We start from the raw sequence: 25334 nt of genomic DNA on the forward strand, positions 1-25334 counted from the left end.
GCCGCGATGGAGACAGAGCCGTCATAGAAGCGACGGGAGATCCGACTTGGATTCCCGCCAATTCTACACGTGTGCGGCGTTTATTATGAATCCTGAGGGGGAAGTCCCCGCCGGATTTTAAATAAAAATCCGGCATGGGTTCCCCCCTCAGGAGCATACCGGGCCCTTAGGTCTGTTATGGGTTGTAAGGAGAGCCCCCCTACGCCGAAAAAAACGGCGTAGGGGGTCCCCCTACAATCCATACCAGACCCGTATCCAAAGCGCGCTACACGGCTGGCCAGGAAGGGAGTGGGGACGAGCGAGCGCCCCCCCCCTCCTGAGCCGTACCAGGCTGCATGCCCTCAACATGGGGGGGTTGGGTGTTCTGGGGCAGGGGGGCGCACTGCGGCCCCCCCACCTCAGAGCACCCTGTCCCCATGTTGATGAGGACAGGGCCCCTTCCCGACAACCCTGGCCGTTGGTTTTTGGGGTATGCGGGCGGGAGGCTTATCGGAATTTGGGGGCCCCCTTTAATAAGGGGGCCCCCAGATACCGGCCCCCCACCCTAAGTGAATGGATATGGGGTACATCGTACCCCTAACCATTCACCTGTAGGAAAAATGTCAAAGTTAATAAACACACCACACAAGGGTTTTTAAAATAATTTATTTTTCTGCTCCGGAGGCTCCCCCTGTCTTCTTTATTAGCTCTGTTTACCAGGGGGGGCTTCTTCTTTGACGTCTTCGGGTGGGTGGGGGCCGCCGTCTGGTTCTCTTCCACCGCCGGGGGGGGTCGCTTTTAAAAAAGCCCCCACCCCCTGGCGGGTTTCCTCCGGCGTCTTCGGCGGGGGGGCTTCTTCTTCCGCTATCCCGACGGGTCTTCTCCGCTATCCGGGGGGTCTTCTCAACTCTCCGGGGGTCTCCTTCTATGTTCGCTGCTCTCCGCTGTTGACTCGGCGCACCCCGGTTCTTCCTCTCGCTGTCCGGTGCCTTCTTCCGTGCTGTACGTCTTCTTTTCCTTCCGTGCTGTGATGAGTTCTTCTTCCGTGCTGTGACGTCATGTTGTTCACTTCTCTCCTTCTCCCGATGTTGACACGTCGCCTTTCCTCTCTGCAATGACGGGTGCGCGGGTGCATCGGACCTATATAGGCCTCACAATCCCATCGTGCTCTGGTACCTACCCATGTGATACCTACCCACGTGGGTAGGTATCACATGGGTAGGTACAGAGCATGATGGGATTGTGAGGCCTATATAGGTCCGATGCACCCGCGCACCCGTCATTGCAGAGAGGAAAGGCGACGTGTCAACATCGGGAGAAGGAGAGAAGTGAAGAACATGACGTCACAGCACGGAAGAAGAACTCATCACAGCAGGGAAGGAGAAGAAGACGTACAGCACGGAAGAAGGCACCGGACAGCGAGAGGAAGAACCGGGGTGCGCCGAGTCAACAGCGGAGAGCGGCGAACATAGAAGGAGACCCCCGGAGAGTTGAGAAGACCCCCCGGATAGCGGAGAAGACCCGTCGGGATAGCGGAAGAAGCCCCCCCGCCGAAGACGCTGGAGGAAACCCGCCGGGGGGTAGGGGCTTTTTTAAAAGCGACCCCCCCAGCGGTGGAAGAGAACCAGACGGCGGCCCCCACCCACCCTGAAGACGTCAAAGAAGAAGCCCCCCTGGTAAACAGAGCTAATAAAGAAGACAGGGGGAGCCTCCGGAGCAGAAAAATAAATTATTTTAAAAACCCTTGTGTGGTGTGTTTATTAACTTTGACATTTTTCCTACAGGTGAATGGTTAGGGGTACGATGTACCCCATATCCATTCACTTAGGGTGGGGGGCCGGTATCTGGGGGCCCCCTTATTAAAGGGGGCTCCCAGATTCCGATAAGCCTCCTGCCCGCATACCCCGACAACCAACGGCCAGGGTTGTCGGGAAGGGGCCCTGTCCTCATCAACATGGGGACAGGGTGCTCTGAGGTGGGGGGGCCGCAGTGCGCCCCCCTACCCCAGAGCACCCAACCCCCCCATGTTGAGGGCATGCAGCCTGGTACGGCTCAGGAGGGGGGGGGCGCTCGCTCGTCCCCACTCCCTTCCTGGCCGGCCGGGTAGCGTGCTTTGGATACGGGTCTGGTATGGATTGTAGGGGGACCTCCTACGCCGTTTTTTTCGGCGTAGGGGGGCTCTCCTTACAACCCATAACAGACCTAAGGGCCCGGTATGCTCCTGAGGGGGGAACCCATGCCGAATTTTTATTTAAAATCCGGCGGGGACTTCCCCCTCAGGATTCATAACAAACGCCGCACACGTGTAGAATTGGCGGGAATCCAAGTCGGATCTCCCGTCGCTTCTATGACGCGCTTGCTGGGATGTGCTGTCACTATTCCAGTGAGTGCGAGATCTCGGCACCATGTCGCCGAGAATCAGCGCGATGCTGTCATGCTAAAAACACAATATCACAAATACCTACTGTATGAGACGGGAGCTTGAATGGAACAGAGTGCCGTCATACGTGTTGTACGTAACCTCGCTTTGCTAGAGCATTTTCATTGTTTTTTATGATGAAGTTAGAAAAACTTCTTTTTTTTTCATGATGAAAAACGTAATTTTATTTTATCACAAAAAACGACCGTGTGTACGTGACATTAGACTAGGGGGCATCCTCGTGTGCCACTGACAGCCTCCTTAACACTGTATGTCCATCTTCCACCCGATTGCCCTTGCTGGCATGGCTCATGTCTATTTATGGAGTGGTCTCAGCCCCCTGCCAGTCTAAATCTGAGGATTGACCAAAGCTCCATAAATATTCAATGCAGCTCCTCCTAACCCCCATCCTCTAATTCTAGAAGATTCTCAGAACTTCTAGACCAGGGGGAGGCACCAGAGGGCTTCCAGGATGAGTCACCCAGCCCTGAACCTTACTAAACCCCTTACCCAGATTCAAGAGACTCATTTTACCATGATCCAGTAAATTTACCTGTACTAACTACTAGCACACACTAGAGGGTTCAACATGAATTTAACTAAACAGCAAAAGAAAACTTTCCCTAATGTAAGGCAGCTAATCAATACTTTTTTTTGCAAACAATACTTACCCAGGGTTGGGTACCTTCTATTCCTATTTGGTTTTCATTTTCATTCATTGCTCATTAGCACCATGTCATTGCTAAGTGTATGTTGTAGTGGCTAAGCTGTTATACAGTTTTTTTTCTCTTTCAGGATGTAGAGTCTCTAGTGCAGCCTGTGACCAGTATATGGCCACGTCGAGACTGGCTGAGATTTGCACCTCTATGGATTTTCGTCATAATTATTGTAGCAGCCGGAATGACATGGTTCCTCCTAGGTAGGTAAAATACAAATATGAAGGTATCAGCATGACAGTTAGACCCCCTTTTACATGGCCGTTACGATCCGCCTGTCAGTTTTTTAGGCTGATCTGAAGGTCCATGAAGTCCTGTGTCCGTTTACACCTGCCTACCTCTGAGTCTGATTAGGCCAGCAAAACAACAAAAAAAAAAATGGATGAGGATTGCATCCTTTACCATTTTGGCAGATAGGATTTGAGGTAGCCAGATGTAAACAGACAGCAGAGTCTGTTTACACTTGGCCACCCATAGAGCAGAGTATGTCTGTCCATGTCTGCACTGCATAAACTAAGTGGACACTGATGTGACATCTCTCCCACTCTACTCTGATTAGCAGCCGATCAGCTCACAGACCCCGTGCCCCATGTGAAAGGAGCCTCACACTCCCAGATTCCACCACTGCCAACAAAATGTGACATTTTACATACTCAGCCTTACCTTGTGCAGAGATTTTCCTGTTCTGGGAAAACAATATAAGCACTAGCAGACAGAGAGTGGTTGTTACCTGGGCAGATTAACCAGCATTTAAATTATTACACACACTGTAGCCACTATGGGCCAGATCCACGTGCATGCGCCTATCTTTAAGCGGGCATAGCGTATTTCAGAAATGCTACGCCGCCGTAACTTAGCAAGGCGAGTACTGTATTCACAAAGAAGTTACGCCTTTAGTTACGGCGGCGTATCGTATATCGGGCGGCGTAAGCCCGCCTAATTCAAAAGAGGCTGGTTGGGGGTGTGTTCTATGCTAACTAATTGTGACCCCACGTATTTGATGTTTTTTACGAACGGCGCATGCACCGCCTGTGAAAGAATCCCAGTGCGCATTCTCCAAATTACGCCGCAAATCGTCAATGCTTTAGACGTGAACTTAACTTACGCACAGCCCTTTTCGCGAATGACTTACGCAAACGACGTAAAACGTAAAAAATTTGACGGCGGCCCGACGTCCATACTTAACATTGCGTACGCCTCATATAGCAGGGGTAACTTTACGCCGGAAAATGCCTTACGTAAACGGCGTAAAAAAATGCGCCGGGCGGACGTACGTTTGTGAATCGGCGTATCTACCTAATTTGCATATTCCTTGCGTAAATCTACGGAAGCGCCGCCTAGCGGCCAGCGTAAATATGCAACTAAGATACGACGGCGTAAGAGGCTTACACCAGTCGGATCTTAGCAAAATGCCGACATATCTTGTTTTCTGAATACAGAAAAAAAATACGCCGGAGCATCCTAGAAGATACGCGGCGTATCAATAGATACGCCAGCGTAACTTCTTTGTGGATCTGACCCCTTATGTTTTAATGGAAACACATACCAATCATAGCATTTGTTACTGAAATTCTGACCTTTAGCCCAGGTTCACACTGGGCTGTGGGAGTGAAGCCGTGCAAGTTCAGCTGAACTCCCATTTGTCAGTCCCGATTTCGGCCACGATTACAGAGACATCTGTACAGACATAGTACACAACTTTTTGAAATCGGTGCAGCGCCGCACATGCGGCGTCGCACTGATTAGTACGGTGCTGTTGCCGTAAATTTCGGCAAATGCTGCCGATTTGACATGTGATTTGACATGTCAAATCACATATCAAATTGCACCAGTGTGAATCAGAGCTTAAAGAAAATGTCTGTATCACTCATTGTCAGTGCCAGACAGGAATGTAGCATGGTTTACGTTGGTAGCTCCTTACAGTTGTTTAGGGCCAGATTCTCGTAGAACTGCGGCGGCGTAACGTATCCCGTTTACGTTACACCGCCGCAAGTTTTCAGCGTAAGTGCCTGTTTTACAAAGCACTTACCTGTAAACTTGCGGCGGTGTATCGTAAAGACGTCCGGCGCAAGCCCGCCTAATTCAAATGGGGCGTGTACCATTTAAATTAGGCGCGCTCCCGCGCCGAACGTTCTGCGCATGCTCCATTCGCAATTTTCCCGACGCGCTTTGCGCGAAATTACGGCGCCCCGACGTGTTTGTGAATGGCGACGTGCGTAACGTACTTACGCCGTACTTACGCCGAAATTATTTTTTTTTAAATTCGAAGCAGGAACGACGGCCATACTTTAACATGGCTGGTGTAAAGTTAAGCAATGAAAAAGATTGCTTAACTTTGCGACGGGAAAAAAACGACATTACGCACGCCAGTCGGTTCGTGGATCGCCGTAAATGCTAATTTGCATACCCGACGCTGGAAAACGACGCGAACTCCACCCAGCGCCGGCCGAAGTATTGCAGCCTAAGATCCGAAGGCGTACGAAGCCGTAAGCCTGTCGGATCTTAGCCAAAAGCCTTCGTATCTTGTTTGTGAATTACAAATTAAGATACGACGCAGCAAATTTGAAAATACGCCGGAGTATCAGTAGATACTCCGGCGTATTTGTTCTGTGAATCTGGCCCTTAGTTTCTATTTAGCGCATTCAAAGAGTTAGTTTAACTATTTTTAAAAATTGTTTTAATGAAATGCAAGAAAATATTTTACAGACAAGATATCACAAAGCAGACATAAGCAAAAGTACAAAAAAAAGGGATTGAAAGGAAAAATACTTAGTAAAGCCCACCTTAGGTAAGCTGATCTAAAGGTACTATGCAGCATCCAAGTTGCTTGCATTACACGTCCTGCGACTTTGGGGGTCAAAGCTGGATCCTATGTTGCAGGAGTGTGAACCAAGCCTTAAAGCGGAGGTTCACCCATAGTGAACACATTTTCCCCTTAGCTTCATGCTCGTTTTGTCTAGGGGAATCAGCTATTTGTTTTAAAATATGATCCGTACTTACCCGTTTACGAGATGCATCTTCTCCGCCACTTCCGGGTATGGGCTGCGGGACTGGGCGTTCCTTCTTGATTGACAGTCTTCCGACAGGCGCAGTATAGAGCCGCACCGACGTTCGGCTTCTTTCGGCTACGAGTGACGCGATGGATGCGACCGTCGGAAGCCTCTCGGAAGACTGTCAATCAAGAAGGAACGCCCGCTCCCGAAGACCCATACCCGGAAGCGACGGAGAAGATGCATCTCGAAAACAGGTAAGTACGGATCATATTTTAAAACAAATAGCCGATTCCCCTAGACAAAACAAGCATGAAGCTAAGGGGAAAATAGAAAAAAATAACGAATTGGGTGAACTCCCGCTTTAAGTTAGACTGTTTTCCAGTTAAGTCTTGTGTCTCTGATTTTTGTTAAAAAAGTATACCAAACATAGGCAACAATGCATATCTTTTGAATTTTTAATGCTATATACACTTTTAAAAGTTCCCCCCACACCCCCTGATATGTTGTGGTGGGTGTAGGGCAGATGTAGAAAGTGATGTTCCAGCCAATAAACAGTATGAAAGGCTACTGACCACCTATACGACATAATCTCTCCCCTGTCCTGACCTGGCCACCTCTGTCTACAACAGTTCACTCTCATCATCACTAGATACACTTGCTCCTCTAACCACACGCAGAATCAGGCCCCGACCGCTACAACCCTGGCAAACTGACAACACTAAAAATCTCAAGAGACATTGCCGTGCTCTTGAACGACTGTGATGTAAAACCAAATGCCTGCAGGACTTCACGCTATATAAATCTGCCCTTCTAAAATACAATTCCTGCCTCCATGCTGCCAAACAAGACTATTTTGTGTCTCTTATTACTACCTTGTCATCCAGTCCCCGTCGGCTCTTCTCAACCTTTAACTCTCTGCTTCGTCCTCCACCGCCTCTACCCACTAACTCACTCACTGCCCAAGAGATTGCCAATCACTTTAAAGACAAGATTGATGCAATTCGTGAGGACACCTCCACCGTCCGTACATCTTTACCACCCAACATAACTTGCCTAACGGCACTTTCAACACTCTCCTCTTTTGAATTGGCTACTATTGAAGAGGTTACAAAACTTTTCTCAGATGCCCACCTAACCAATTGTCCCTTGGACCCTGTTCCCTCACATCTACTACGGTCACCCTCTTCTTCTATCCTATGCTCCCTCACTCACATCTTCAATCTCTCCCTCTCTAGTGGTATCTTCCCCTCCCCTCTAAAATATGCACAGATCACTCCAATACTTAAAAAGCCCTCACTGGACCCCACCAACCTGAACAACTTAAGGCCCATCTCATTGCTCCCATTTACCTCTAAACTTCTAGAACGCCTAGTCTACAACCGTCTTGGCTCCTACCTCAGTGAAAATAACCTTCTTGACCCCTTACAGTCTGGCTTTCGCTCGCAGCACTCCACGGAAACTGCCTTACTAAAAATCACTAACGATTTACTAACTGCTAAATGCAACAGCCAGTACTCCATACTCCTTCTACTCGACTTCTCTGCAGCCTTTGATACCGTTGACCACCCACTCCTTCTCAATAAACTCCATTCCCTTGGCCTCCAAGATTCTGCTCTATCCTGGTTCTCTGCCTATCTATCACAGCGATCCTTCAGTGTTACCTACAACTCTGTCTCCTCCTCTCCATTGCCCCTTTCTGTGGGGGTCCCTCAAGGCTCTGTTCTTGGACCACTTCTCTTCTCTATCTACACCTCCTCCCTTGGTCACTTGATAACTGCCCACGGCTTTCAATACCACCTATATGCCGATGACACCCAAATCTATCTGTCTACTCCTCACCTCACTTCTTCAGTCTCCTCTCGCATTACTAACTTACTAACTGACATCTCAGCATGGATGTCACACCACTTCCTTAAACTAAATCTCTCTAAAACTGAGTTACTAATATTCCCCCCTGCCCGTGCCCCCCTCCATGACTTTTCCATAAAAATCCACAATGCAACCATTAGTCCCTCCCCTCAGGCCAGGGTACTCGGTGTAATCCTAGACTCTGACTTGTCATTTCAGCCTCAAGTCCAATCGTTGTCAAAAGTTTGTAGAATTCACCTTCGTAACATCTCTAAAATTCGCCCCTTTCTAACAAATGAAACCACCAAACTCCTCATTCACTCCCTTGTTATCTCTCGCCTTGACTATTGCAACTCCCTTCTCATTGGCCTGCCTCTCTATAGGCTATCCCCTCTTCAGTCTATTATGAATGCTGCTGCCAGACTTATCCACCTTACAAACCGCTCAGTATCTGCCAAACCTCTCCTCCAATCCCTACACTGGCTTCCTATCACCCAGCGAATTAAGTTCAAAATACTAACCACAACCTACAAAGCCATCCACAACTCTGCCCCAAGCTACATCACCAATCTTGTCTCTAAACATATCCCAAACCGTCCTCTCCGCTCTTCTCAAGACCTCCTACTGTCAAGCTCTCTTGTCTCTTCCTCCCATGCTCGTCTCCAGGATTTCTCCAGAGCCTCTCCCATCCTCTGGAACTCACTACCTCAACCTGTCCGGCTATCCCCTACTCTTGCTACCTTCAGGCGATCCCTGAAAACTCACCTCTTCAGGGAAGCCTATCACGTCTCCAACTAATCTTTTACCACTTCCATCAGCTCATTCCCCACAATTACAACCTTTTGTACCACCTGCCCCATCCTATTAGATTGTAAGCTCTTCTGAGCAGGGCCCTCTTAATCCTCTTGTATTTTATTGTATTGTAACTGTTTTGTCTCCCTTTATATTGTAAAGTGCTGCGTAAACTGTTGGCGCTATATAAATCCTGTATAATAATAATAATTCTAAAAATGTCTACCTGTCTTTTCAGTATCAAAAAACTCCAGCCTATAGACTTTCAACTGCTGTTACTATGGCATGAAACTCTGAAGCTCATTCAAAAGTAGGGCTGTTACTGATTAAAATTTTTGTTCGATTAATCGATTTTTTTTTTAATCAACTCATTTTGATTAATTATAACGCACATACATTTTTCGGATTACCACCATATATAGTCCCCACTGTAATATCTACAGACATCTCCCCCACTGTAATATCCACAGACATCTCCCCCCACTGTAATATCCACAGAAATCCCCACTGTAATATCCACAATCACCCCCACTGTAATATCCACAGACATCTCCCCCACTGTAATATCCACAGACATCTCCCCCACTGTAATATCCACAGACATCTCCCCCACTGTAATATCCACAATCTCCCCCACTGCAATATCCACAGACATCTCCCCCACTGTAATATCCACAATCACCCCCACTGTAATATCCACAGACTTCTTCCCACTGTGATATCCACAATCACCCCCCACTGTAATATCCACAGACCTCTCCTCCACTGTAATATTCACAGACATCTCCCCCACTGTAATATTCACAGACATCTCCCCACTGTAATATCCACAATCTCCCCCACTGTAATATCCACAGACATCTCCCCCACTGTAATATCCACAGACATCTCCCCCACTGTAATATCCACAGACATCTCCCCCACTGTAATATCCACAAACATCTCCCCCCACTGTAATATCCACAGACATCTCCCCACTGTAATATCCACAGACATCTCCCCACTGTAATATGGTCCACATCTCCCCCACTGTATAGGAAGATTAGTGCTTGCTTAGTCTTACCAGAGAAGCTGGCCGAACACGAGCAGTTGAGGCCAGGTGATGACGTCAGCGCGCCGCTCTAGGCTCACCTAGGCTGCTGCCGGGTGGACCAAGATGGCCACCGCTCCGGGAGCTAGGCCGAAGTCACAGCCTTTTCTATGGCCGAGGCAGCAGCGGAGTTCCGCATATGGTGACCCGTTCGGATCACGGATCATTTATGATCCGTTGCACCACTAGTACCGATCAAAAGAATTTTGATCGATCAAAAAAATTAATGATTAATCAATGAATTAATCTTTAATTTCCACAGCCCTATTCAAAAGTATTCAAGGGTCTCTTTTCAACTTGCCATTTTGGTGCATTAGCAACTGACCTCATATATGCCATGTATAACCAGCTAAAGGAAAAGCTCACATGGAATCCTTTGCTGGTAAGACCTGGGTCACAGAAAATCTAAATTCCATACCATAAGCAATAGACATAAAGCAGCATGTTAGAAAAGTTACAAGTAATAATAATGTGACAGAATGTTACAAGGTTACTGACAAATACAAATGAGCAAATTTGGTCCTTTTGTTACTATAACTATGTGCAGTCTCTATGGTAGCAGAAGAGTGGTGCATGCCTCAGATCAGTTCAAATCTGGAGGATCAGATGCCATGCCAGTGGTAGAAACTCCAAACATATTACGGCTCCTGTGGCTTTGCCAGGAGTAAAGGGAGCAAAAGAACATAAATTAGCAAATGTAATTGATGGCACAAATAATGATCAGATGACTTAATGAAATGAGAAGGCAATTTATAAAAAGTGTTATTTTTTTTTATTTGTGCTGTAAAGAGGTATATAAAAGGTTAGAGATTATAATCAGCGTCAGCTAGTGTCATTTTTCATGTTGAAAATGTATGTGCCGTCAAGGAGCTGTCTTCATTGTCCTTGTTTCTCACTCCTGTGTGTCAATGTGTCTTTCTCAGAGGTGGATTTCAAGCCAGAGCTGAGAACTAATAAAGTCTACGCCTGTCAACTGCGCATAATCAACTATGAACTCACCAGAGACCTCACAAACCCGGAGAGCAACTCATTCAAAAAAGAAGCCACACATCTGGAAAAACTGGTATCAAAATATATAATCTAAAAATAATTTTAGGCAGTTACAAACATCCGACTTACATATGATTCCATGGGCGTCTGCAGGAGGGGGCAAAGGGGGTCAAGTGCCCCCCCCCTGGAATCGTCAAGGTGTTGCAGCAATAACAATGAGGCCGTGTACACACGGTCGGTCAAAACCGATGAGAATGGACCGAAGTTCAGTTTCATCGGTCCAAACCGACCGTGTGTGCGGCCCATCGGTCTTTGGTCCTTCGGACCAAAATTTTAAAACTTGCTTTAAAATCGAACCGATGGACCGCTGACCGATCGGTCCAAACCGATGGTTAGTACACAAAAGCATTGGTTCAAAACCTGCGCATGCTCAGAATCAAGTCGACGCATGCTTGGAAGCATTAAACTTCGTTTTTTTCAGCACGTCGTGTGTTTTACGTCACCGCGTTCTGACCTGATCGGATTTTGAACTGATGGTGTGTACACACATCAGACCATCAGGCCACTTCAGCGGTGGACCGATGAAAACGGTATGTCGGACCATTCTCATCGGATGAACCGGTCGTGTGGGCGCGGCCTGAGAGGTTCTCTTAATGGTGTAAACAGGAATCATTCTGGATCAATAAATTGGCTTTTTTGTCTCCCAATGGGTTAAATGAGGGTCTTGAAATTTATATATAAATCCTGTATTATAATAATAATAATAATAATAATAATAGCATCATCTAGACCCTGCATCATTGGTTGTTCATTTTTGCTGTACAACATTTATATTTTGTCTTGTCACAGGTAATAACATTCTGTTGTTTTACATAGTGTCACCATGTAACGCACATATTTTAATTGTTCTCAATATTAATTATATTCAAAAAATATATAATATTATTTGTTTTTATCATTGTTCATTATTGATTTATGTCTTAGTTATTAGTTTTTTTGTTTCTAGTGTCTTTTTAGTATTTGCAATATGAATTTGTTCTATAAAGCTTTTTAATAATTGAGGTTTTGCTGTAGTGGAGTAACCAGTCATGGTTCCTTTAAAAATGCTAATCTCCCCACAGTCCTTTCCTATTTAATCCCCATTGGCTGGTCATGTCACATGACACGAGGAAGGGCCACGGCCCAAAACACATTGTCAAGACAACAGCCACGCTCTCTCCTTGCTCCCCTTTGGATTGCTCTCCACCATCTTGCGCTCCAAGCCTCGTTTTGGATTTGGTCTCCCTGAGTGCCTGACGTCTCGCCCGGGAGTCCTACGCTCACTGGTTCTTATTGGAGTTTGCTCCGGTTGTCTCCTGATGCCCTGCAGTGCTGCCTGCACTCCTCTCCCCCGGCTGACATCTTTCACCAGAGTTACTCCTGGGTTCACGGGCTCTGGTGCTCTGTGATTGGCCAGAGCCGCAATGACGTCACTCCCAGGCATGCACTGCACTGGTGCTGAAGAAACTGCATTAGTGGGCTGTTTCTTAGTGTGCATGCGCCGATGATATCTGCAACAGCGCATATAGTGAATATCTCATAAACTGTGCAAGTTTTGGATAGAGTGGGGGGGTTTAGTCTGTCTGCCAGGCATTAAGGCCCCTTTCACACTGGGGCGGGAGGCGCGGTGGCGGTATAGCGGCGCTATACCGTCGGATTTGCTGCAGGATTCGGCCGCTAGCGGTGCAGTATTAACCCCGCTAGCGGCCGATAAAGGATTAATACCGCCCGCAATGCGCCTCTGCAGAGGCGCATTGCGGGCGGTATTGCCACGGTTTCCCATTGTTTTAAACGGGAAGGAGCGGTGAAGGAGCGGTATACACGCCGTTCCTCTCACCGCTCCAAAGATGCTGCTTGCAGGAGATTTTTTTCTCTCCCGCCAGCGCATCGCCTCAGTGTGAAAACCCTCGGGCTTTCACATTGAATATGCAGTGCAGGAGTTTTTCAGGCGGTATAGCAGCGCTATTTTTAGCGCTGTACCACCTGAAAAACTCCTCAGTGTGAAAGGGGTCTAAATGATGCCTGTGACCTCCCATGAGATTTTTTCTGTCTGATTTTACATGATGTCTGTGTCCTCAAAAAGCAGATTTCTCTCCTCTTACTGTTCTGGCACCTGTCACCTGAACATTAAGGGCCAGATCCACAAAACAGTTACGCTGGCGTATCTATTGATACACCGCGTAACTGCTAGTTTGAGTGAGTGAGTGAGAGACTTGTAAAGCGCAACACATTTCATGGGTAAGGAACCCCTTGACCTCAGAAGAGATGGGTTTTAATCTTTCTCCTGAAGGCCAAGTGGTCCGACTCCAGTCGGATGGTGGTTGGTAGTGCATTCCACAGGCGAGGTCCCTGGACCTTTGTTTTGTATCCTCAAAACAAGATACGCCTGAAGCTGTGCTAGATCCGACTGGCGTACGTCCTAGTACGCCGTCGGATCTAAGGTGCATATTTACGCTGGCCGCTAGGTGGCGTTTCCGTCGATTTCTGCATCGAGTATGCAAATTAGCTAGATACGGCGATCCACGAACGTACGTCTGGCCGGCGCATTTTTTTACGTCGTTTCCGTAAGGCTTTTTTCGGCGTATAGTTACCCCTGCTATATGAGGCGTACTCAATGTTAAGTATGGCCGTCGTTCCCGCTTCGAAATTCGAAAATTTTACGTCGTTCGCGAATAGGGCTTTGTGTAGGATTACGTTCACGTCGTAAGCATCGGCTTGTTGCGGGTTAATTTCGAGCATGCGCACTGGGATACCCCCACGGACGGCGCATGCGCCGTTCAGAAAAAACGTCAATTACTTTGGGTCAAGTAAAATTAACATAAAACACGCCCACATCTTTAACATTTGAATTCCGCGCACTTACGCCGGCAGATTTACGCTACGCCGCCGTAACATTGATGGGCATTGATAGGCTGCACTGATAATCAGGGCACTGATGATTAGTGCCCTGAATCCTCACTGACACAGACACTGCGTGAGAGGCAAGGACTGCTGATAACCGGCAAGTCTGTTTACAATGTGATTAGCTGAACACATGGTAAAGGGCCGCTGTGATTGGCCCTTTACCATATGATCTGTGTCTAGCTGTGTCCAAGGGTTCTGGGAGGATATCTATGGATACCCTCCCAGAACTGGAAGCCTGGAGCTCGGATGGAAGGGGGGGGCGGGTCAGGGGGGCCCTTCATGGTTTCTTGCACCAGGGCCCTGAAAGTTCTAGTTATGCCTCTACTACTACTACTACTACTAGAAAATTAGAACTAGCAGTTGCTTTTATGGGATGACTCAAGATAATGGTTGTGCAGAGAATATGATACAAATTTAAATAGTAAACATTTCTTTCCATAGAAAAACATTGATTGGGACAAGAGGGGAGTTGTATAGTGAAAGTAAAAGATATTTTTTATCTGACCTTCACAGAACCCCTAAAACCCATCCGTGAACAGTCGCAGCCTGTCCATTAGGGGTACCCGGGCGCCACCCCCTCTCTCCATGCCACCCCCCTATATACAATGGATAGATTCATTGTCAGGTCACCTGTAGTCAGGTGACAAGTACACCCCGTTAGGGTCAGGGATGCACCTAAGGGTAGTGAACCCTATGGCCGACCGCTGCTATCAGGGACGAAGCGTGAACCTAAGATCACCCGGGCGCGGATGAAAAGACCCAGTTTTGTATTCACCAGAGCCCCTGATGGTGGGGATGGCCTTGGCCACAACTGGATCCAGGTCGCGACCCCAAGATTCCCTAGGTCACACTCCGCAGGGAGAGAGGGGAAGCAGCCAACAGGACAAACAGTGGTGATGGGAAGGCCGAGGTCAGGACAACAGGCAGACAAGGATAACCGTGGGACAGGCAAATGGTCAGGGGCACAGGCAAACAGCAGAAGTCAGGAAGAAGCCAAAATGGTACACGGAAAGATGATCGTAGCACACTGCAGACAGGAACTAAGCAAAGGAACACTGTTGAACAGCACTGCAGACCTGTAGAGCAACGGTTAATATAGACTTCCTGGAATGGCCTGGGTGGGGCCATACAGGAAGAGGAAGTGATAAAAAGGGGAACCAGAACAGGGTCATGCCTTTAATGAACACATGGAGATCAGGTAAGCAGACAGACTTTGTTGCATATCCATGACATTGATGAATACCATGAATCTATCCACGGCGGCCGCAGCCACCCCCTAATCATATGTCTGGCCCCTTTCAGGACACCGGGTGCTTGAACCGCAGCAGGCGTTTTTTTTAAGCACCCAATTAGAGCCAGAGGCTCTAATAGGCTTCATACCAGGGTGGACTCGGGTCCCCTTGACAGCACAATTTGTCCTATTGCCTCTCCTGCTTTTCTTTTCTCCCACCCTATGTTACTCCTGTTGCTTTCTGCCCCTTTCAGCAACAGTAAATCTTAAAGCTGTCAGCTGATCAGCCTCTAGTGGCTCTGATTTTAGTGAGCCACTAGAATTTTAAACAAAACAAAAATTACAAAACAAATTTTCTGACTAAAGTTCAACTTTAAGGATTAATGGACACCAGATAAAGAATCCCTGTTCTAGAATATTAAATAAACGACTTCCTATTACCCCTTCTCTCTCAGGAGTTTGGTCGGTAGTGTAACAGGAAGCAAAGAAAAACTATTAGTTGTGACCAGGATTGGAGATATGTGTGTCCCAGGTTCATGCAGTATACAGACTGTTTCCTTTTTTTGCTGGGGGGTGAGCTATGGCTTGGCTCACTAAGGGGTTAACAAGTCCATCTGAAGCAGGTTGAGTACCCTGGGCTCTGTAAAACTCCCAGGCTGCTTAGGGAGGATGCTCCTTGACAGTCAGGTGCCTGGGCAGCTATAGGTTGCTTCAGGACAGGTAATTAGATTCCTTTTTCACCGTGTTGTGTACTCATCCAGGGAGACACACATAACCCGTTGCTGAGCTAATTCTTCACAGTACTTATTTGCTTGCTTTGTATGTAGGGATGTCTAAAAAGAATGTATTTCTAGTACTCTGAGTACACATAGGAAACGCTTGCTTCACACTATGAAAATACTGCAAGTATTTTAAAAGTGTTTAGTTTGAAAAATAACCTTTATGTAAGAAGCCCTGATGTCTGTACACTACAGTTACAATAATGTCTTGTGTAATCATGGTACTCTCTTTTCAGGTCACTGGTCTTGTCTTGGCCTCTGAACTGGCTGTCTATTACAATACAAGCAAAGTTTATGCTTTTGGGTAAGATAAAAAAAAAAAAACACTCTGAAGGTTATCATTACCATCAACTAAAATATGTGAACAATGTATATGTATGAATAGTAGAAGTATATTCATGCAAAAACAGTATAAATATAAAAGTAACTCACAATGAAAAGCAAAAGTGATGATCAAACAGCAAATATTGATCAAAACATATCCATGTGCAAGCTAAAATTAGCCTGTTTTATTTTGTTTTGTCATGTTAAAGCCATGCTTCTATTTTAGTATTTAGGTAAAATCAAAAACTTAAATGTATTTTACAAGGGATTTTATCTGATAGACCAACACAAAGCAAGCCCATAATTGTGAAGTGGAAGGAAAATGATAAAGGGTTTTTAAATTTTTTACAAATAAATATCTGAAAAGTGTGGCATGCATTTGTATTTGTATTGCCCTTTACTCTGATACCCCTAACTAAAATCTAGTGGAACCAATTGCCTTCATAAGTCACCTAATTAGTAAATAAAGTCTCCCTGTGGGAAATTTAGGCCAAGGAACATGGCAGACAGGTCAGGGATGAAGTTGTGTAGAAGTTTAAAGCAGGGTTAGGTTATAAAAGATTAGATATCCCAAGCTTTGCATATCTAACAGAGCACTGTTCAATCCATCATCTGAAAATAGAAAGAGTATGGCACAACTACAAACCTACCAAGAGATGGCCGTCCACCTAAACTGCAGAAGCAGCCAAGAGGCCCATGGCAACTCTGGAGGAGCTGCAGAGATCCACAGCTCAGGTGTGAGAATATGTCCACAGGACAACTATTAGTCGTGCACTCCACACATCTGGCCTTTATAGAAGAGTGGCAAGAAGAAAGCCATTGTTGAAAGAAAGCCATAAGAAGTCCCATTTGAAGTTTGCGAGTAGCCATGTGAGGGACACAGCAAATTAAAGAAACCATCAACTCACTATTGTATAAGCGTTGCATCATCAAATAAATGTGCGTAACAGGTACAGCGTCCCTTGAATTGCAGACTCACCAGTTATGGTGTGGTCTCCGAGACTTGGCGCTGTGACAAAAATAAGAGACCCCCTGAAAAGAAAGTCATGGGCAGACCAAGCTACTTATTAAGGAAATTTTTATTGCACAGTTAGTAATAACAAGAACACAGAAAAACTGGGTACCCACCACCAACACCTAGACTTATTGTTAAAATGAGACGTTGTGGGAGCCCCCTCAGTAGAGCAATTGAGTCTATTTATATAATTATAATTATATAAAATTGATTTTTTTTTCTTTAGGAAAGGTTTGACATTCTTCTTCTGGGTAATCTTGGATGTCTCTAATTCGAACAATAAATATGTCACAACGTCCACTGTAGGAACAGCACTTTATCGTGTTCTGGCCTCCAAGGGTAACAACTCAAAAGCCTACATATTTGACCAGTACCACGTGGACCAACACTCACTAAATATATATGGTCAGTATATACATTGTGCATGTTCTTTTCTTTGTTTGCAGAACATATGTATACATGGTCATGATCACTTTTGTATACAATTGGGTCCCTAAAAGGATTTTTCTTGGAAAACAAGACCAACTTAGAAACTATTGACCAGTCTATATTATTATGAAAATGGCAGAGGTTATTTGTATAAATTAATTAATTATTTGGCCTGTTTAGTCCCACACCCCAAATTCAACATGTTTAAGTTCTAAAAGGGTCTAAACCCGTATAAATTGAGGGATTGTCACAGCACAACCAAAAAATATAGTTAAAAGATATAAAGTGTATTACAGAATTACATTTCCTTTAAAAGGACAAACAATAAAATGTCACATTCATCAATCCATAAACATTTCATGTTTGGTATCCAAACTGTAGTATACACACTTCTGTTCAATATTTTATTAAACAATATAAATCTCTGTGTGGGTCTACTAGCGCCCTATCTTCTTTATCCTGGTATCTGCCTGATTTTTCTCCCTGAGTAACCATTCAGCGGTTTTAATTAATGACCCCCCACCCCTCTCTGAGCTGACTGTTTAGCCTGAGAGTTTGATTGCTAAAAGTTTTTGAGTTTTGGGCATGACACCCCATACCCAGAACCACATTACCACCACACTTCCCACCTTGTGCTTGCTCAGTTGTAGCAAGTAGTCCAAAGAGAGAACAATAATATATGAGGGGAGGGAGCTATATGCCTCAATGGACTCTGACAAAAAATATTTCACAATGAGAACAAAAATCCTATATTGTCAAGCACCTTTTGGGGATGCAGCTTAATAGCAAGAAATCTATGGACGTCCAAAAAAGTCCAAACTGTCAGATGGACACACCTAAAAAAATAGCATCTGCAGGGGCAGACACAACAACCTTGTAAAAAACTTAGAGGAAATTATATACAGAAGACCAAGCTGCAGCTTACAAATGGAGGTACTGGGGCCTAGTGATAAAAAGAAAAGTAACACTCACTTTCCTACTTAGGCACTTTATTTTGCAACTCCTAGTCCTGCATAATGACCTGTAAAATCCACCTTGAAACAGTTGGTCAGCTAACTGAAATACTTCTTACTGGACCAACTGGAATAAAAAACAGGGAATCCATCTGTCTGAAAGAAGCAGCACTCAAAAGGTAAACTATGACCACCCTCATCACATTCCAAAAATGGAGAGAGAGTGGGGTGAACAGGTACCAGGCACCGGGAAGGTACTACAATATCCTCATTAAGGTGAAAAACAGAAACAGTTTTGGGCAGGAAGGAGTTCCGTGGTTTCAAAACCTTGTTTTTACCCTGTAAGATCAAACAGGGATCCCTACAGGACAACACAAAAAAACTAGAAATCCTACTGATTGAAGTGATGAGTCAAGAAAAATAACAGACACGGCAGACACCTTACCCTTGGCAGTACTATGGGACAAGCCTTGTCCTACCTACAACTGAAGGAAAGAACCCTAAAAAGGGCCACCAAGGAGGTACATGGGGAATCCCCCATAGAAAAAATTCATCCACATTTAAATGATAAACCTTACGGGAAGGAAATTAAGAAATTTGGGCCTGGTCAAGTTTACTGAAGCTGAAATAAGCTTTGTGAAACACTCTCAAGCCAAAGCAAGTCCAAGGGTAGAGCAACAAACTGATATTGATTGTCGCACACAGAACAGTAAAGATGTTGCTGAGGACCTGGTAAGATAGCAAAGTAAAAATATGTATTAATGGAAACCAAAAAAAACTCCACAATTAAAGGAGACAACAACTGCCTGAATACATTCTATCTGAAACTTTTGAGGGTGTATGAAGCATTTATTTGGGGTATTTATCTAGCGCCAACAATTTCAGTTTCAGAATACGTTTTTAATCTCAAAAATAAATTATTTTCACAGCATTTTACATACATACATTGTACATTCACATCAGTCACTACCCTCAAAGAGCTTAAAATCTAATAGGTAGATTCAGGTACAATGGCTTATAGTTACGGCGGCGTAACGTAGCCTGTTTAGGCTACACCGCCGTAAATTAGCTAGGCTAGTATTGATTCTCAATATACTTACCTGCTAATTTACGGCGGCGTAGTCTAAAACGAGCGGGCGTAAGGGCGCCTAATTCAAATGGGTTGGGGGGGCGTGTTTCATGGTAATGAGGCTTGACCTCACGTTTTTGACGTTTTTTGTCACTGCGCATGCGCCGGGCGACTACATTTCCCAGTGTGCATTGCGGCTAAGTACGCCGTACGGGCCTATTGATTTCGACGTGGACGTAAACTACGTAAATCCCGATTCGCGGATGACTTACGCAAACAACGTAAAATTTTGGAATTTCGGCGTATCCCCTCATTTACATAATCTACGCCGGACGCAATGGAAGCGCCACCTAGCGACCATCAGAAAAATTGCAATCTAAGAAAGGACAGCGCAAGCCGTCCTATCTTAGATATGTTTAAGCGTATCTCTGTTTGAGCATACGCTTAAACATACGGCGGCGTAGATTCTGAGTTAGGCCGGCTTATCTACAAAACTCTCACCTCCGGCTCCATCATCGAGTGAAATCAGGTGACTGTTCCAACTCTCTCAACTGAACTCCCTGCAACTTAAAATGGCGGACACACGTGCAAACGTGGCGGGGACCCAGGAATCCAGTAACTCACCTAATCCTCATGCGGAGTCTGGGATCCCAGACTCATTCCTGGATACCCCTCCAGACTTCCACCCCGATTCGGGGGGCCCATTGCAGCCCTCATCCCTTATGTACCGAACTTCGCTCCCTGCTCCAGGCGCTCCACACTAAGGCCGACATTGTGGCCTTGATTGGCACAGTGGAGGCAGCCCACAGAAAAGAGCTCACAGAGGTGAAATCAGAGCTGAAAAGCCTCTCATCTAGTCTGGTGAAAGGTGAAGCATCACTATCTGCCCTGGACCACTGGGTGACGGCACTGGAGGAGATGCAAGAGGCACATGTGGAAACCCTACAGCCTACAGCCTAAAGCTACACCTTATAGACATGGAAGACCGGAGCCATAGGAACAATCTGTGGCTCTGGGGACTTCCAGAGGTCACGGGGGATGAAGACCTGGCTGACACGGCGATCGCCATCTTCCTCAACATTGAGGGGGTGGAACTCCCAGACTGAGTAGCACTGGACCGCATACACAGAGCACTGGGCCCCAGACCAACGGATCCAGCGAGGCCTCCGAGACGTAATCTGCAGGCACCATTATGCACATAAAGAGCAGATCATCCATAAGGCCTGGGAGGTGGGAGAACCGGAAGTTCGACGGAGCCGCCATCCAAATACTCCCAGATCTTTCCTGTGCCACATTACGCCGGCGAGCCATGCTTAAGCCGCTGCTGGACCTGGCCAGACGCCAAGATGCCACCTACTGATGGGGAAACCTGCTATCTGTGACCTTCCCGGAAGGACCAGAGATCGTTTACACTCCGGGCTCTGGCATCCCTTTGAGTTTTTGGATGCAGAACCAATCGATGTCCCCAATTGGCTGACCCTCCTTCCACGATTTCCTATCCGCCAGTACCAGTCGACCCAGAGAAGAGGGGACTTTCCACCCAGGCAACAGAGAAGTCGACGCCGTCCGAGAGCACCATCTCTGGAGGCGACAAGGGAATCGTGAGGCCTTTTTGCCCTGAGTACTCTCCCCTTGTTGCCTCTGTTTTAGGCCGTTGACACTATTATTGCCTGACCCCACCGCCTCCCCACACCCTCTACCCGTCCTACCTGGATCACTGCCCAGACCTGTCGGTTGCTCCTTGACAGGAGCCGCTGGATCTCTGTCCGCATCCACCGAGGGGTGCCCCCCCTCTCACACAGATCCACACCATGCATTGGAGGGAGATCCATGGACATGCACTTCCACCTCCCACACAGCAGCCCCCGATGATCCCCCTGCCCGTTACACAGCCTGGACGTGCTTAGACTGTCAGTCGACTGGGACGGAGACACCATCACTTCTTCCGGACCTTTTATAGGAGAACTACCCGGGGTGTCCTCAACTGCCCAAAGCGAAGGTGAACACCCGAACTAACAAGCAAATAGAAAAACGAAAACTGGATAGCCGCACTCCAAAATAACTTAAAAAAGTTGTCTTTATTTTTCAACTGTACAAAAACAGTCACTGCAACCAACAGAAAACAGGATGGCCGACGCATTTCGCACTTACAGTTAGTGCTTAGTCATGGCTAAAGAGGTTCACAGCATAATAAAATTTAAACTAAAATCATACAAACATGTGACTATAATCCGCCTATGGCAGCACAGAATCATTAAAAAATATATATCAATCAGCTGAGAGGGTAAATCCTCCCTCAATTTAGACACAATTATATAAAAATAGAAACACCTGTGTGTGTCTAAACACATCTATACAATCCCAATTTAACCCAAAGTTTATACATGTTACAGACCAGACACAAACCTTTGCCCCTGTTCATTTTTTATTATTATTATTATTATTATTATTATTATTTATTGTTATTATTATTATTATTATTATTTTTTTTTTTTTTTTTTTTTATGGTTGAACTGGATGGACTTGTGTCTTTTTTTCAACCTGACTAACTATGTAACTATGTAACTATGTAACTATGTTACGCATGAGCTGAAGGCAACGACCTGTACACGTGAACCCAGGGGTGCCCTGATGCCTCCCCTCCCCCATCCCCAGGATCCATAAGGGTGGAGGGGATACAGAGAGTGTAGGAGAAAAGAATATGGGGGATCTGACCTGGCCTGGGTGTCACTCTGGTGGCATGGGGGAGTGGGATTCCCCCCTCTCTCTTTAGGTGGGGATAGCGGATATTCTCATTGAGGGGGCCAAGTGTTTCCATCTTGGGGAGTGGGGTGAGGTGGCTGTGTAGTGGGACTGGGGGATTTGTACAGTTTCCGTGCAGAACCTTTAATATCGTGCAGAATGTAGATAGAGTAACATGTGGGGGGTACTATGCCTGATCTGCAGTTGGACCTGGACGGGGTGGGGAACCACCATTCAGGATCTCGCAGAGCAACCATGCGGTGAACTCCATCATCTATTGACTGGAACTAGGGGAGGGGGGCGAGAAATATGGCACAAGGGAGACTTACTGATAGATCATTAAAACATTTGCACTATTATGTTACTGTATTTAAGTATGTTGCCTTCCTCTTGAGTAGAGACTGTTATTGCACTGTTAAGTTTTGTCGGGGGAGGCGGAGGGGTCGGGGGCTCACCTGTTGAGCCCTGTCCTTCCTCTCTCCCAGATAGGCTAGAATATCCTCTGGGGGAGGATTTCTGCCCCCCTGAGAGTTCTATGCAATTACCGTGATTTAAAACGGAACCAGGGCCATAGGCCCGGAATGTATTGCCCCTTTTTTTTTTTTTCTGATCTCTTCCTTTTCTTCTTCTGACTTTTCCTTTTTCTCTTCCCCACCCCCTACTGTTTTTTTTTATTTCTCGAATCTTTTATTCTACCAATTTCACCCGTCTGTAAACGGCGCTTCTCGTCGTCGTATTGCGTTCCACGCTGGAACGCATACGACGACCGCGCACTGAGGTCATCGCCGTCGCCGCGTGCGTTCCAGTGTGGAACGTGGAAGTGCCAGTGTAATCAATGCCTCATTGACTACACATGTCTCGCTCCTATAAACAGAGCAGCGTGCAGAGTACACAGTGTTCTATTATTGTCGGCCGTAGCCGGACCACGCTACAAATAATCTACAGGCATAATCCCCTCAACAAGATATCATTGCAACACGGATCCATGCCACCACTAACCTATAGCTGATTCCTTCTAAGTTTCCATTTACCTGGATCCACGCTGCCAGCCTTACTGCAGTTGCTGGGAAAACCCTAAGATATCTTCCACTAGGAGAACCTCCATGACAGAATCCCATTCCAGCTGCAATACTCTGCTTACTGAAGAATTTCATCCTCTGCAAATGGATAAGTACCATTGCCACGTTACATTTATTGCTCTAGAATAACCCTGTTCACATATAGACTTACAAGGTACTGTATTTGAACCTGGCTCTCGTTTATACAAACGTGCTGCTTGGGATTACTTATTGTGCCTTCATGTAACAGCTGTGTAATATCTTAAAGGGACATACACTCTTAAACCAATTAAGCTACTGTTGCCTCTCTCAAGTATATGCTGTTGCATATAGTACTTTCATATGCTTTGTGCTTGACATTGGTTCTTTATAGTATTGGCCCTTCTGGCCTAAATTATTGAACATGTTCGCTATACCTTTTTAAAGCTAAGGGTTGAAGGTATATTCTACCTCCTCTTCCTTTAGTAGCTCAATGCATTCCTATATGTGAGTGATATGATGTAGTGAACCCCCAAACTCTTTTTCTCTGATTAGTGTGACGCCTGTGGTCCGATACTGATAATCACTTTACATAGAGAAGTGCATTGAAATCTATTCCTTAATGAAGTTGTGCTTCGCTCACGTTCATCGTAACCTTTTAAGGCTAGGGGTTGAAGGTATGTTGTAATACCTCCACCCTTAGTAGCTCAACGCATTCCTATATGTGAGAGAGATGATGTAGTGAACCCCCAAACTATTTTTCTCTGATTAGAGTGACGCCTGGGGTCCAGTACTGAAAAATCACATAGCATAGAGAAGTGCATTGAAATCTTTCCTTAACCGCAGTTGTGGTTCACTCTCGTTCACCGTAGTTTGTGACACCGTCCCCCTTTCTTCCACCCGTCCCCCCACCTCACAGTGCTCAAGAAACGTATCACTGACCTGCTACATTACAAAGCGAAGGCGGCATTGTAGTTCTGCTGCAAGATGAGTTACGAATCAGGAGACAAGTGTGAAAAATTACTAGCGAGAACGGTTAGGGAACACAAACTCTCCACGTATATCCCCCAGGTTGTCAGGGGCGACGGTCAAAAGGTGGTCCTCCCAGTGCAAATTACCCAGGAATTTAAAGAGTTTTACTCCCACCTGTACAATCTACAGCTTCCAACGCCGCCCCAGTCATCCATAGAGGACTACATTAAAGCATCTCAATTACCCTCCCTCTCCCCTAAACTCTGTGCGGAGCTAGACTCCCCTATATCCCTACTGGAACTCCAACAAGCATTAGGGTCCATGAAGCCAGGGAAAGCACTGGGCCCTGATGGGTACACCATACAATACTACAAGACACTATTCCCAATACTGGGCCTGCGTATGATCAAACTGTTTAATGCAATAGACTCTGGCTTTTCTTTTGCCAGAGATACTCTGGGAGACCATATCTCTGTAATACACAAAGAAGTTAAATGCCCCACGGCCTGTGGCAGCTACAGGCCTATATCATTGTTAAATGTAGACCTCAAGCTGTTCACTAAAATTCTGGCTACCCAGCTGGCACAACACCTGCAGAAACTCATCCACCTGGATCAGGTTGGATTTATTCCCACACGGGAAGCTAGAGACAGCACCTCTAAAGTGCTGAATCTTCTACATGTGACCCAATCCACAAATACCCTGTGTGTCTTTTTAAAAGGCAAAGGCATTTGACCGGGTGAACTGGTCATTTATGTTTTCTGTCCTCATGCATATTGGACTGGGAGAGGTGATGCTGAGTCGGATAGCCGGGATATATTCCAACCCGACCGCGCAAGTTAACGTGAACAGAGTGCTCTCTGAGCCCTTCCCAATCAAAAACGGAACTAGGCAACTACCCTCTGTCCCCCCTCTTGTTTTCCCTCTCCCTGGAACCCTTCCTCTGTATGGTCAGGTTAAACCCCGACATACAGGGGGTGACAGTGGGTAGAACACAAGATCTTGGCATATGC

At 46.1% G+C, this 25334-nt stretch overlaps 1 protein-coding gene across 2 annotated transcripts in view; it reads left to right on the forward strand.

Moving 5' to 3' along the window:
• TMPRSS6 (transmembrane serine protease 6) overlaps positions 1 to 25334 on the forward strand; it is a 214715-nt gene that overhangs the window by 38629 nt on the left and 150752 nt on the right. For both annotated transcript variants that reach the window (XM_040359433.1, XM_040359432.1), the window contains exons 2-5: positions 3194 to 3317; positions 10761 to 10900; positions 16017 to 16084; positions 17346 to 17524. In XM_040359433.1, coding sequence (XP_040215367.1) covers positions 3194 to 3317; positions 10761 to 10900; positions 16017 to 16084; positions 17346 to 17524 — 511 coding nt within the window. The remainder of the gene's footprint in view (positions 1 to 3193; positions 3318 to 10760; positions 10901 to 16016; positions 16085 to 17345; positions 17525 to 25334) is intronic.

This window comes from Rana temporaria, chromosome 7 (assembly GCF_905171775.1).
Source record: "Rana temporaria chromosome 7, aRanTem1.1, whole genome shotgun sequence".
Taxonomy (NCBI): domain Eukaryota; kingdom Metazoa; phylum Chordata; class Amphibia; order Anura; family Ranidae; genus Rana; species Rana temporaria.